The sequence below is a fragment of the Mastigoproctus giganteus genome, chromosome 1 (assembly GCF_048544385.1).
Source record: "Mastigoproctus giganteus isolate SK-2022 chromosome 1, ASM4854438v1, whole genome shotgun sequence".
Classification (NCBI taxonomy): Eukaryota; Metazoa; Arthropoda; class Arachnida; order Uropygi; family Thelyphonidae; genus Mastigoproctus; species Mastigoproctus giganteus.
In genome coordinates this window covers 99,984,810-100,000,203 of record NC_143575.1, presented here as the reverse complement: position 1 = coordinate 100,000,203, position 15,394 = coordinate 99,984,810, and the positions used below count along the sequence as shown (strand labels likewise).

At 35.1% G+C, this 15,394-nt stretch overlaps 1 protein-coding gene across 3 annotated transcripts in view; it reads right to left on the bottom strand.

Annotated features, from left to right (window-relative positions):
- Positions 1-15,394, bottom strand: part of DMAP1 (DNA methyltransferase 1 associated protein 1) — a 120,884-nt gene that overhangs the window by 89,184 nt on the left and 16,306 nt on the right. For all 3 annotated transcript variants that reach the window (XR_016547390.1, XM_090381384.1, XM_090381391.1), the window contains exon 4: positions 13,035-13,155. Coding sequence is in view for 2 of the 3 variants with exons in the window: in XM_090381384.1 (XP_090237510.1) it covers positions 13,035-13,155 (121 nt within the window). In the remaining variant the exon portion in view is untranslated. The remainder of the gene's footprint in view (positions 1-13,034; positions 13,156-15,394) is intronic.

Below are 15,394 nucleotides of genomic sequence, written 5' to 3'. Positions count from 1 at the left end.
TCGGAGACCAATAGATATGCTGGAAGTCAGAACTGTGTTCCTCAAACCATTTCTGCACAACAAGTGCCTGATGGCTCTGCACATTGCCATCCTGGAAGACACCATTGCATTTGGGAAAATGTAACATAGTGGGATGTACACAGTCAGCAAGCAGTTGATGATAGCAGAGACCATTGATACGTTCTTCCACATGCACCAGGGATCCAAGTTCCTGCCAGTGAAACATGCCCCACACCATACAACCGCCTCCACTGGCCTGCACTTTTAATACCATGCATGATGGATCATGTTGTTGACGTCAAATCCGTACACAACCATCCACGGTGTGGAGTAAACAACATGACTCATCCAACCAGCATACCTTCCAGTCTTCTACCGTCCAACCTGCATGCTCTTTGCACCACGCTAGTCTTTTACGTCAATTAACTTTGGTTAGGAGAGAATGCCATAAAGGTCGTCTGCTGGTATAGCCTATACATGCAAGAGTGCGACGCATGGTCATGCCAGATATTGTTCTGGGTTGGCCCATGTTGTATTGGGTAGCCACCTCTTGAACAGTGCTGCACCTGTTCGCATGTACGAGTCGTCGGACCCGGAGCACACCTCTAACTTCAACCCTTTGCTGACCTTTGCAGTTTTGCCGTTGGGTTTTTGTTTGACCATTTTGATGGCAGTCCTGGTACACTTTAACTACGGCAGCTCTCAAACACCCCCACCAGTTCAGCCATTTGGGAAATCGAGGTATCAGCTCGTCGAGCTCCCACAATTTCTGGCTAAAGGCAAATTTCTGCACATCTATTCTACAATTGTCTTTCCTCAATTTTAATTTATGCCCCCTCAGGTGAGTACCGAGTAAGAGGAAGTATCCCATTAGCATTGAGCTTGCTCAATCCATTCAAGGCCTTATACACCGCAATTAGATCAACTTTCAGGTGCCTAGTCTCCAGAAGCTACAATTTGCAGAACTTAAGCCTTTCTTGGCAGCACCAACTCTTTGTTCCACTCACCAATCTCATTGACCTTCTCTGTACACATTCCAGCAGCTCTACATCTTGCCTAAAATGAGGCCTCCAGACCTGTATACAGTACTCAAGGTGTGGCCTAACCATTGCCTTATACAAGGAGACAATCACCCTCTTATCCCTGCTAGCAAAATTCCTGTATATCATTGACAAGACACCATGAGCTACTCTTGCAGCCTTTTTGCACTGCTCAGAAAATTTCATATCTGACTGCACAATTACCCCCAAGTCCTTTTCATTCTCCACAACCCTGAATGTAGTACCACCTAGTTGGTAGGTTATTCTGGGGTTAGTGCTACCCATATGCAGTACTTTACATTTGTCAATGTTAAACTTGGCAAATACCAGCGATTGAGGCCTGCTGTGGGTCATCTTCGAACAAGGAAGTACATGGGCTGTGTTAGAGTAAGAGTAAGAACAGATGTGCGTATGTACTTGCATGTACAACCAATCCAAGGAGCATAGAAAATAAATTTCATGAATTTTTAATACCGATCAAGTCATCAAATGCAGACATTGTGGGAAAGTCACTCAGATGTAATGGATGCAGAATTTGAATATGGGGAGTACAACACATACAGAATGGGGAGGGGGAGAGAAGCTATGCTTTTAGTTTAGCACATAAAACTTAAGGCAATGCAACCATTTGAGATTGGTGGCCAGTGTAATGCTGAGTCAGTCTGGTGTGACATAAACACTGAGAAACCAAAACTGAGAGGAGGACTGTGCTATAGACCAAATAACTGCAACGAGTACAATCAACAACTGTACACAAAAACAGAATGGGCCAGTAAATCAGAAGTCTTCTAACTTTCCAGATGTTGACTGGAATTTGTGGGTTGGTTGCACACACTAGCAAGACACTGATCTCTTAGATCAAGGGTGGCCAACTTAATTTGTGGTGCGATCTACTTTTTTTCTTCAAAATGTGCCACGATCTACCATCTTCAAGAATTTCATTGCACATGGTTAAAAAAGTTAATCAACACATATCGAAAAATGTTGTTTTTAAATTTAAATACAATTCAGGATTCTTATTTTAAATTCATACGTATTTAAATTTTTAATTTATGTGAAGTTTGTCTTCATGTCATCTGCCATGCTTTCAAAATCGGGGATATACTGTAATAAGGCCAACCGTAAAGAATCTTCTGTATGCAAGTCCGTAAGATTAGAGCGATTCTCCGTCTTTGTTTGTTTCAAATACGAAAAGGCCGATTCACACAGATATGTGGAACCAAAACAGAAATTTAAAAGTTCACTGCATTTTTTTACATTTGGGTACTTTTCTTGGCAAACATATTTCCAAAAGTCTTTTTCTGATGATCTGGCTTTTAAGAAGATATCGTTTTGCAATGTAATAATTTCATTTTCAAGTAATATTTTCTCCATGCGAAAAATCCCAGCAGATTTATTTCTGCAATTTGTTTCGTATCTAAGTCGACATTAAATGGATAAGAAATATATTGAACAATGTCTTCAATTGCTTCAAAATCATCCACAACTTTCTCAATTTCAGAAACAGATTTCTCACTATTAAATTCAAAAACAGGATTTTTTGCAAATGAACTTGCATATTTGCAAAATGATAGAATTTTTTTTCTTTGAAATCCTTAGCCATTGCCAAAAATTGATATTTATATGCAGAAATATTACTAATCATGCCACCCACATTTTTATTTTTTCCTTGTAATTCCAAATTCAGATCACTTAATTTACTGGTAAAATCTGCCAAAAAAACCAGATCACACAACCACTTCCGTATCTTGTACCTGCTAATAATCATCTCCCCTTTGATCAACAAATTTTTTAATTTCATTCAGAAAATTTCGAAATCTCTGTAGAAACTTACTCTGACTAAGCCACCTCACATCTGTGTGTAGTATCAGATCTGGTTCATTTTCATCGAGTTGCATTTTGAAAAGTCTCCTCTGAAGAGATTGTCCTCTAATGGAATTCACGACTTTGAAAGCTATGTCCATAACACTTAGTATTTAATCTTTTGCTGGCTAACACTTGTTGGTGGATGATACAGTGGTAACTCAAAAAATCTGGGAATTAACCATCCTTTTGGCATAATGCGATGAATCCGTTAAGATGCCCTATCATTGCTTTGGCTCCATCTGTTGTTATTGATATGAGCTTAAATAGTGGTAATTCAATTTTTTCAATAAAATTTTTGAATGCGTTAAATATATCAAGACCTCTAGTTCTTTCTTATAATGAAACCATACCCAGCAGTTCTTCTCTAGTGGCAGAATCATCGAATAAAAATTACGAATTTTATACGAATAAATTTAAATTTTATTCGTAATCTATTTTTTTATACGTTTAAAATTCGTCTCGATCGACCAAAATTAAAGCCGCGAACGACTTGTCGGCCACCCGTCTTAGATGATTGTTTTCTACAGCAGCATATTAGAGAGGCAACAAGAAAACAATATTCTTTTTCTGATTATCAACAGTGCTTCTTGCATTAATAATCTGCAAAAAAGAACCAATAAGTGGCAGTGATTACAGTATTGATGTGGGATTTACTTGAAGATGTAATTACCGTTAAGGGAAGGTTATTTGCATTCATAAAGGAGACTACAGTAGTCTCAGACAGTTTTTAAATTCTATACAGTGGAATCAACTAATGTTACCAACAAATTCTAAATGGGGATCATCGAGGGAAATAATTACAGAAGCTATTAGGCTTTTTATACCAACTAAGAAATATCTTTAAGGGTTAGACCTAAATTGATGTCAGATGATCTAATGAGACACATGGGATGCATATATGTAATGAGACATATGGGATGCATATAAATTATCCAGGTGATACAGAAAACTATGATAGATATAAATTAATCTGCAATCAAGTAACAAAGGAGGTCAGGCCACTGACCAACTGAACAGATATTCTGCATATATATTCACATATGAGGGTTTTTTTAGGGAAGTAAATGCCAGAAGTTTATCAAACTGTAACATGGAGCTAAATGATTTGAAAAAACTCAGGAAGGTGGAAGAAAAATTGTGAAGTTAAACATAAAAAAGGGACCTGGAGTGGATGGGACCTATCCAATTGTATTAAGGGAGGCAGCAGAGGAGATAAGCAAACCATTAGCCAAAATTAGGAGAGCATTTCTGGATTCAGGGAAGATCTCTATGAACTGGAGATGTGTAAATGTATCCCCAATTCACAAAGAGGAATCAAATGTTGACAGTAATTACAAACCTGTTAGCTTAACTTCTTTTCCAGGGAAAATAAGGGAGTCGCTAGCTGAAGAAGTAATGCAGGACAATCTAGACAGGAGTGTGTTTATATCTTAGTCACAGCATGGGTTTGTTAAGGAGGCATTTTGTCTGACCAATCTGATTGGATACTATGAGGCAGCCACAAAGGAACTGGATGTAAAAAATAATTTTGACATCATGTACTTGGATTTCAGGAAATCTTTTAATACAGTTGCACATAAAAGACTGCAGTACAGATTGGAGCAGTGTGGCATTAAGGGCAAGTTATTGCTCCGGATAAAGGAATTTTTGAATGGGAGAATACAGAGTGGTTATTAATGGTTACTGCTCTTCGTGGACTAATGTTATCAGTAAAGTTTCACAAGGTTCAGTGCTGGGCCCATTGTTTTCTGTATTTTTTAATGATATTGATATATTAGGCTTAATGTCTAAGTTTGCATATCATTCAAAGGTTGGTTAATGACAGTAAAGAGGTGATTATCCCATTGTATAAAGCAATGGTCAGGCCACATCTTGAGTACTACATACAGGTCTGGAGGCTTCATTTTAGGAAGGATGTAGAGCTGCTGGAGAGGGTATAGAAAGTGCAACGAGACCAGTGATGTGAATAAAGGAGTGCACTTACAAAGAATGGCTTCAGTTCTGCAAACTGCAGCATCTGGAGACAAGGCACCTGCAAGGTGCCTAGTCTCCTTATTGAGGTGTTTAAAGTTTTGAATGGCTTGAGCAAACTCAATGCTGATGGGATTCTTTCTCTTGCTCAGACTACACACATAAGGGGACATAGATTTTAACTAAGGAAGGATAATTATAGAATAGATGTGTAGAAATTTGCCTTCAGCCAACGGATGGTTGATTGCTGGAACAAGCTTCCATCTATTGTTTTGGAAGTGAATAGTCTGAATAAATTCAAGGAAGAATTAAACAAAGCTATTGGAGGGGATGGATGGGTGAAATGTGAATTTTTTTTTTTTTTTTTTTTGGCTGATGCTGTATAAACTTACTTCCTTGCATCAATTGCTAATACTAATATCCATGATGGATGAATCAAATCAGATGCCCAGGCGAGAGTGGAGTAGACTCTAAAGTAGTGAATGCATATCATAAATGACCCAGTATACTGGTTTGGTGAACTATGGATATGATATGAAAACAACTCTCATGTTTGTAGAGGCCAGTATGACAGCCCATTATTACATTGATAAAAGTAAAGTAAAGTGCAGCCATTATCAACCCACTGCAGGATGGAAGCCTCCTCAACAATTCATGTTGAGGGAAATGGACCATAATCTGCCACGCTGGTCCAGTGCGGGTTGGCAGATCGACTGTATCCAGCAGTCAGGGGCTTGAACCCCGGTCTACTCAAAGAGCGTGTGCTACTGCACCCCAGCTCCTGCCCACTCGGCTACGGAGGCCTTTATTACACTGATAATATATCATAAACCCAGAAGTCATTGTTTTTGGCAAATATGGATAACGTAATGTTTTAACAAAATAATGTCATTCACTTCACATATTGCCAATAGTAGCAGATTGGCTATTTAAAACATGAATTTTCTCCTATGGCCTGCTAGATCACAGGATCTGTCCCCAGTTGATCACATCTGAAACAAGATTGGAAGGCATGACTTTGAATTCAATACCTGCAATTTTTATCCCTCAACTGAGAGCTTGAATGGAACGGGTTGGTTATTGGGAGTTTTATGGCACATCAGCATCTAAAGCTATTGTGTGCCAAGTCTAAGGTAATAAAATATAAAGAGTGGAACAGGCCAGGTACAACATATCACAAGGTAACATTCAACAGAATGCACAACAGAGGAAGCACCTGCATGCACTCAGGTGGGAATCAAGTGTGATATTAATTTTCAACGATATAAATATTTTTCATTCGTATCTCAAATAAAATCTCATTTGAAAATTTTTAAAAAATATTTATGTGATCTCTCTTAGCATTATCACTTTATTCAAGTCTGAAACACTTTCATTATGTTCTAGTTTCCATTCCCTTCTGTGTATACAGGCTGTGTTACTAAAAATACAAACTGGCACATATTTGTTTTCTAATATACTAATGCTAGAGGTATAGTAAAGAAATATTACATATATTGGTTAAGTTGTCAAATGCTGACATGGCAGGTATGACAGAAACATGATATTGGGAATGCTAAATTTATTGAATATGACAATTATAATGTGTATGAAAAAAGGATAGACATGGTGGGAAGAGGAGTTATGCTTTTGGGTTAAGAAGCACTTAGACTCTAAAATCGAACAAACAGTATACACAGGTTTTGAAGGTAATAATGCCTTGTAACATAAAATATTGGGAAAACAAAGATGAGTGTAGGATATGAATAGGCCAAATTACTGTTTTGAGTATAACGAACAACAATACAAACAGAGTGAGCTAGCAAAGTAGAACGTCTTATAATGTGTGGGGAGGGTTTGTAACTTTCCAAACATTGATTAAAACTCATGAGATAACAGCACGCTCAGAGCAGAATGTATCTATATTTTCCAGATGACTGCTTTTTATACCAATAAGTTAGACCTAGCAAAGCAATATTCTTCATGCAGTTATCAGAAGTGATTCATCGTGTATTAAGAAACTTCATAAAGAAACCAATAGGTAGTGACAATGATTACAGTATACAGGCAGTTCTTGCTTTAAGAGTTGTTTCTCCCCCAAAGTATCAAGTATCAACAAAACCGAAAATATGAACATTAATTGCAAAAAATGAATGTTAAACATCATAAATACCGCATTTCAAACCACGTGCATAGTTATACAATACAGTGTACCGTGCTTTACAATATTAATCTGTTACCATCGTATCATGAAAATATCGTAATGTGAACCCAATAACACACTGTTTTTTGGTAATTCATTCCACGACCTCAGAAGTTCAAATTTTCGCTATATAACTCCCTAAAAGGGAGTTATATAGCGAAATATAACTTGCTTTTATTGTGTAAATTGTATTAGTTACCAATTAAAATCATTAAATGCACTACACTTTCATCATTATCATATGTTATAAGAACCAATTTTGAACGGCTTTGCAATATTTTTCTAAAGCACATTTCTGGAAGTCATGACCATAAAACAATAAAAAAAATTGCATTTTCCAGTTCATTGGGCTTTTCTGTTACTGCAGGCAATTATAAACGGATAGTTAGTTAGTTAGTTAGTTATTTTTGGTTTTTAGGAGCATTAGCAACTAAGGCCATATTGCTCCGGGATATGCGGTGGTCATTCTCTGACCTTTCCACATCCTCCGTATTTGGTGGTGACGGGCTCGAACCCCGGTCTAATCAAGAAGCATGTGCTATGCACTGCTGCTCCTTCCCACCTGGCTACGGAGGCGCATAAACGGATAGTAATTTCCATGTTATTGCATTTGTGAAAATATCGATAGCTGGAATTGTGTAGGTTTTTACGTTATTATGGTGACATGTGTTTGCCCTTTACTGAAATCTTCAACTGTATAAAAAAACAAATAAATTTTCAGAATCTTCTCTTCATTCCTTTTTTTTTTGCTTTGTAAACTTGTTACTCCGCGCAAATCGTGTTAGTTGCAATTTGTGCGTTTAGTTAAAAAATGCTCTGTATGCTATTGAAATTTATAAAGAAAAGATAAGATTATCGTGGAAATAAATGCCTCGAAGCATTTCTGAAGAAGACGACTCCTTGTGCAACAAACCAATGAGTTCCGAGCCAATAATGAGTGATCAACGAGTGTGCATTTGGTCGAGGATGATGATGAAGAATAAACATTCTTTAACATTTGTACATAATAAATAATTTCTCTATTATTATAATTTGCTTGATTTTACAGGCTATGTTTTTATTTCTTTGGATAAATCAATCATTGTTTAAACATAAACTAATTAGCTAACTAATTTCATTGTTGATAACGTAACCCATATTTTTAACATTATGTATATGGGAAATAAATTCCTGCTTTATGAGCGCATGCTAGGAACGATTAACTCATAAAGTTGAGAACTACCTGTACTGATAAAATATGTATTCCCAGAAATCACTACAACGGTAAAGGAAAGAAATTGTTTTCTCATATGAAATTAAAATGGGCTCTCACATTTTCTAAAATTCAATAGAATCAACTGATTTTTTTAAAAATGAAATGAATTTTACATTTGATACCAACTAAGAGGTAGTGCCAAAGGTTTAAACCAAAACAAATGTCAGACAAACTGATGAGTTTAGTGGTAGAGAAGAAAAATGCATGGGATGCTTATAAAATGTCAGTGTGTACAGTCCTATAGAAGTACAAACTATTCTGTGAACAAGTAATTCAGGTGGTTAGAAATGCTAAGACAGATTATAAGCCTTTGGCTAGGAGTGCAAAGAAAAGTAGCAAAGAATTCTTTGCTTATGTTAACACCAGAATAAAAAGGGATGAATCACACTGGAGCAATGGATGCCATCCACAGATTCTTTTAATGAAATTGGACAAATTCCATCAGTCCAAGGTGGAGCTGATTATCCAATTACATTAAAAGAACCCAAAAAAGACACAGAAAGCTATGATAATACAATACAATTTATACAATTAATAATAATAATAAAAGCATCATTAGATTTGGTTTTGGTTTTGGTTTTATTGGCGCATTAGCTACTAGGGCTATAATGCGCCACTCATCATTAGATTCAGAGAAAGTCCCAACAGAGTGGATATAGAAAATATAGCTCCTTTTTACAAATGAGATATCAAATGGGTGAAGTAGCTACAAGACTAAGTATGACCTCTGTGTCAAGTCAATTAACGAAGTTATATAAGATCATCTTGATTAGAGTGGAACTATAAGACAATCACAGCATGGAATCATTAAAAGGAGATCCTGCCCGACTAAGGCTCGCAATACCAATCAAAATCTTACCGGTATTTCGGTATTTTTAATTTATGAAACCGGGATACGGTATTCCAAAAAAAAAAATTTTTTTTGCAATAAATTTTGATGACAATTAGGTGCAATAAAGTAAGGAAAAAACAAGTAATTACTTGGATTCATGTTTTAAATCAAACTTTTATTACATAATAAATATTCTAACACAAAATGGTTAAACATATATTCTAAAAACAAAAAAAAAATTAAAAAAATATACATATTGAAACTGCAAATTTGGTTATGCCCAAGCATCCACATTACCTGTCTGAATAAAGTGAGCTCTTAAGAAACATAAGCAATCAATAGTGTTATCATTTAAACTGGATCTAATTTTGGTAAATATTTAATTAGCAGCAGAAAAAGTCCTTTTTGGTTCTGTGCTTGTTGGTGCTATTGTACTGAGATAGTCATAGACGAGTTGCAGTTTACCCTCCCCCCCTTATTACCTCATCTTCAAAAAACCTTATTTCCCTTTTGACTTCTTATGGCACTATATCCATATTAACAAAAGAAAGGGACTGACATTTAAGCTTGGTGAGGAAACCAAATCTAAGTTTTGGTGGGGGGGGGGATATTTATTTATTAATTTTTAATAGTATTGCCATCAGTGGCCATTGTTATGATTTTCTTACAGCAGCTCCCTCAAGTACTAAGGCTCACAAGCTACCTGACTGCATTAAAAAATGAGAATTTCCAGTAGCTGAGGGATATTCCCACAACACACACTACAGGTAACCCTCGTATAACACAGTACAGTCAGTCCTCGTATAACACGTGTTTGCATTACACAAATTCGATCATACACGATTTATAAATAGGGGAACGATATCTTATATAACACGAACCGAATTTCGCTTATGCACAATTCGCCTTTGTGTTTACAAGAAATGGCAGTCGAACGCAGAATCACCCCAACCGAACGCAACACGATAGGAATGAAGAGAAGATTCTGAAAATGTATTTTATGTTTTTTATATCAGTGAAGAGGAAACACATTTCACCATAACAACGTAAAAACCAACACAATTTCAGCAATCGGTATAATCGCAAATGCAATTAGATCAAGTTTACTACCAGTTTATAACAAATTCCACTTAGCAGGAACGTAACTGGAAATTGTTTTTATTGTTTTATGGTAGTAACCCCCAGAAATGTGCTTTAGTAAAATGTGAGGTGTTAATAGTGTATCTCTGCCTTTACGGTGTTGTTTATTCAGTTGCTACACACGTGCAATTTTGTTTATGTGTATCAAGCGTGCCTCCTCATTTTGAAATTGTGCTTTATTCCCTAAAAATGAGTAAAATACTTAAAAGGTGTGAAAAGGAAGCATCCTGGTGAAGACACTGCAGATTCAGAGAGGAAAAGAAAAGCAATATCGATAAACAGAGGCGGACTGCGTCAAAAATTCTTACCCAGGAAAATTTATGGTGGCCTCATACTATGGTTTATGGCCAAAATCACACCGGCCTCCGGCCCACTGGGATTTCCCCAGTAAGGCTTATGTCCAGTCCGCCTCTGTCGATAGAGAAAAAATATGAAATTGTGAAACTCTTTGACCGAAATGAAAGACCATGTGATATTGCACGTGCTACAGACCTAAATGAGACAACGCCGAGAATTACAAAGAATACAGAAAAATAAAAACAACTTTGATAGCAGGAACAACTCAAAGTGTAATTAAAATCCATTAGATTAAGACACAAAGAATTGGAAGAGATGGAACGGTTGTCATCTGTTTGGATAGAAAATCAAACAAAAAACAAGTTTGCTTACAATAGAAGCAAAAGCATTAGCAATATTTTATTACGTAATAGTCGTAATAAAATACGTAAGTATTTTATTACGATTATTTATTGTGTTTGGTAATGTTTTGGTTACAAATGTGTGTTCAATCTTGGGTAGTCAGCACCTAACCCTATTTTTCCCATAGGGCCTGTTGTTTATATTGCACAATTTTGCATTGCACGAGGGTTTCTAGGAACACAACTATCGTGCTATACAAGGACTGACTGTAGTTTGGTTCCTAAAAAATCTTGTGTAATATAAAACCGTATTATACTAAGAACCAGTACAAAAATACACTTTTTCTTTTATAACTATCGGGAACTTAATTTTTATAGTAGTAATTAATTTAATATTTTAACTTTATTTTTATAATAATAGTAACTTAATTAGTAATAACTGAACTGAAATTTATTTATTATTCAGTTAACTGCAAGTTACAATCACCCCTTGTACTACTACTTTTTTTTATATGCAAGCTTATGTGCAAACCCCAGAGGGGTTTGCATGCATTTACATATCTCCCCCTATCTAATTTAAACATGACTCAATCACGGTGTTATTCTTTAAACTCAATCTTCTTCCTTTAGTAGGAAAAACCAGAATATTTTTCCCCACGATGAAGCACTTACATCTTTTACCTCTAGATAACATGTTCACAATACCTTTTAACTGCTACATAAGACATCTTTTCCCAAAATGCACTAAGTGCCGCATCCTCAAATAGCAGTGTAACAGAGGGATTAAACTATTGTTCACCATATTCCTTAATTGTCCTACCAGGCCTACTCCCACTAATGGAAATTCCGTAATGTTGTTTTCCTTATTCCTTAAGTGCTTTACTTCCACACACACTATACTTACTAAGAGAAATATATTTGTAAGATTTTGTCTTACAGTTACATGACGTTTTCAGATTTCTGTTGCATTTGTATTGTGTATAACAATCCCTCTGTTATAAATTCTGTGATATTAATGATTTATTGCTGTCGATTTTATAATCTTTAAGTGAATAAATTATGAACAATTATTTTTTTAATTTAGTACCGAAAAATCGGTATTTTTGTATCAATACCATGATTTCAAATCCTAAATAAAATGACCGTGATCCCAGAATCTTGGTATTGTAAGCCCTATGCCTGACCAATCAGATTAACTACAATGAAGTCATCACAAAGGTGCTGAATGCAAACAATAATTTTGACATTTACTTACACTTCAGTAAAAAAAAAAAAGGTTTCATACCACACAAGTACTTTTGTACAACACAAATGACTGTTACATAAATTGGAGCAATGTGGAATTAGGTGCAACAACTGCTATGGATAAGTGGCATGATACAAAAAGTGGTTACAAGGATTACCATGATAAGCCGAGTGGCCACTGCTCTTCATGGACTAATGTCATTTGGTTAGAAACCGTTGGATAGAGAGGGCAGTGGGAGCACCCCATTATCTTCAACACCGACTGCATGTGTTTTTGATAAAGCATCTTATCTAAAGGACTTTATAAAGCATGTTTTAAAGCTGTGTATCCAAGCTTGAAACAAAATAATGCAAACTCTGTTCTTTTGAATTACTCATTAAAAAAATTATAATAGTTTGTCATACATGTCTTCATTAAACATCTCACATACACATGATTAATATACGAGATTAAATGGCATATAACAAAGAAAACTAATGCAAACATATATTTTATCACCACTGCTGGAAGAATTCGTGCTGTCATTGGTATTATATACTATTATCAAACGTGAATTCTCCTTAGTGGTTCTATAGTAAAAAGTCAGTATATATTTTTGCAATTGATACCAAAAATATTAGGACATTATTGACGGAAAGGAAATATAGCTGAGTAAACAGAAAACAAAGGAGAAAGTGGCAGATACACAAAGCCAGATGCAAAAAGTATGCAACATATGAGAATGTTGGAGAGAAAGGTACGTAACATACAAAATTTGTTCTACAAAGGTGCATAAATGAAAGCCTGGATAAGTGTCCAAATAAATACTATGCTTATAAGTTTGTAACTGCATCACGAAATTTTATTAAAAATATTTTCAAATACCTTCCTAGCAGGATTAGCAAACGGCATCCACCTCCACGGACGAACTTTCTTTAATCCCAGTTTAGCTTTAATTTGCTTATATCCTTGACCAGTATCTGAAGGAAGAATTGGAGGTGCATCCCTATAGATGAAATAATTTATATATTTTGACACAGTACAATCCCTTATAAGTTAGGCATTTAATAGTTAACTGAAAGAGTCCAGTTATTAAATGAAATAAACTATAAAAACAGAAATTATACATTACAATTAAAGTTTTTTTCACACAGTACTATTTATTCAAGTACAAAACAATTCTGATTGTGAGACAAGCTCTTTCCAAGGAATTTCAAATCTATAAAAAATTATAATATGATAATATGGGGCTGTAGGGTTACATTTCAGTATACTGTATTTTCTAAAATATTTCTTACCCCTGAATAAGCAACATATCCCCACATAAAAAAAGTGAACTTATTTTTTACCAATAGCACAATTTCCAATTTTTACTGTCTCTTGAATTTTTTTTTTTTTTTTTCCGGTAGTTGTTGGCGCATAGGCTTCTGTGGCCATAATGCACCTCCCAAGGTTTTTTGCAGTACTTTGATCCAAGCCCGAGGCGGGAATCGAACCCGCGACCTTTGGGTTGCTAGGTAGGCGCTTTACCCACCCGGCTAGCCCGATCGGCTCCTCTTGAATTGTTTCATTAATTATGAAAGACTGTGCCTGCATGTCTTTATCACTTATGTTTAGCATAATAAACATATAATACATTATAGATCACAATCACAAGTAAAGGGCACCAAACTTAAAGAATCGTGAGTCACACAAAGTGGAGTAGGTGATTTGTATCACAGGAAAAGTAATAAATGAACATACCCCATTACCAAGTACCCTTTATTTTCAATGAGCAGTAAACAGTCAGTGTTCTTATCTATGTGTTTCACATATGTCAAATTCTGATATTTGAATGAATTGCATACACTGTTAGGAAACAATAATATTCAATTTAGAAAGATAAATTATAATATGTTTATTATTGTACATGCAGCAGTAGAATGTACATGTCTATTATTGTACATACTACTGCTGCATGCAGGCATCAAAGTGACGTGTCATGACCTTTATGCGTGAAAGTGATTTGCTGTAGCAGGAAGAATCTGATAAATTTTGAGATTACAAATTAAGTTTATTCTATGTACAAAAAACACAGAACAAACTTCAACACAAGCTAATAGCAAATAACACTATGCATCAGGTCTTTACAGTACATGACTCATGACTACAACAATAAAATAAAATAAAAAAAATAACACTGCTGCAAAGTGTCGCATTCAAGCATGCCAATATTGAGCAGTTGTTAATTGTTGTTTTTATGCACTTTCATGCAGTTGTTTTCATGCACTTTTAGTTTTTGCAGCACTCATTTAGTGATCACTCAAGAACCGCATATGTACATCAGAGTGCATAAGTTGGGTTCGATGCATATATATGTCAGAGGTAGAAATGTGTTAAACTGAAGCTGACATATATATAACAGCCAACCTAACTTTTATAAAACTAAAAATTTTGTAATTTTTAGCAGAAAAAAAAGCAGGAGGAAAGAAGAATTTTTTTTTTTTTTTTTAAATCCAGGTCATGGACTTTGAAATTAAACTTTCCCGACAACACACAAATTTAAGTGATTAAAACAACATTGTATTTATTATCATGTCCATAACTGCAGCAACCTTTTTTAATAATTTTAATACAAAAGTCAATAATTAGTGATTTTCAAAGATTTGTAAATTTATCATTGGGTGTATATCTCACTGAAGTTTTCTTTCTGTCTGGTTAAAAATTCTATTTCATCTTAGCTCTAAATTATCACAGTCTCATCAGTTAAAATTATTATATAAAAAAAAATCCACAATATAAACTGCAATGCCATTTTTACAAATGCAATATTTATGATTTTATAATGCAGCTGCATAGGAATGCTTTGTTTTCCCCCCTTGATCAACAATACTAACTCCATTAAAAAATCAAATTACAGTAAAGATCTGTAACAACAAAATACATTAATGAAAATTTCAATATGAAAAAATTTCCAGGTCTCCTGTTATTAGTTCTTTGAAAGCTTTGTTTATATGTTTAAAAGTCTTAGCTGCATCAGATATATATAGTTTGGAAATTTATCCTGATGACAAAAAGTGTGGCATGTACTAAGCACAGCGGGTATTGGGAAAAACCTGATTTATGTCATAGTCATATGATCTGCTATTCAAAAAAGTTCCAAATTCTGTCATATTTTAAATATATGGCAGATTAACCCCTTTTGGCAAGGGGTAATGCCACTTTCCACATTAACACAAAGTTTGTTAGTTGTCACACACACACAC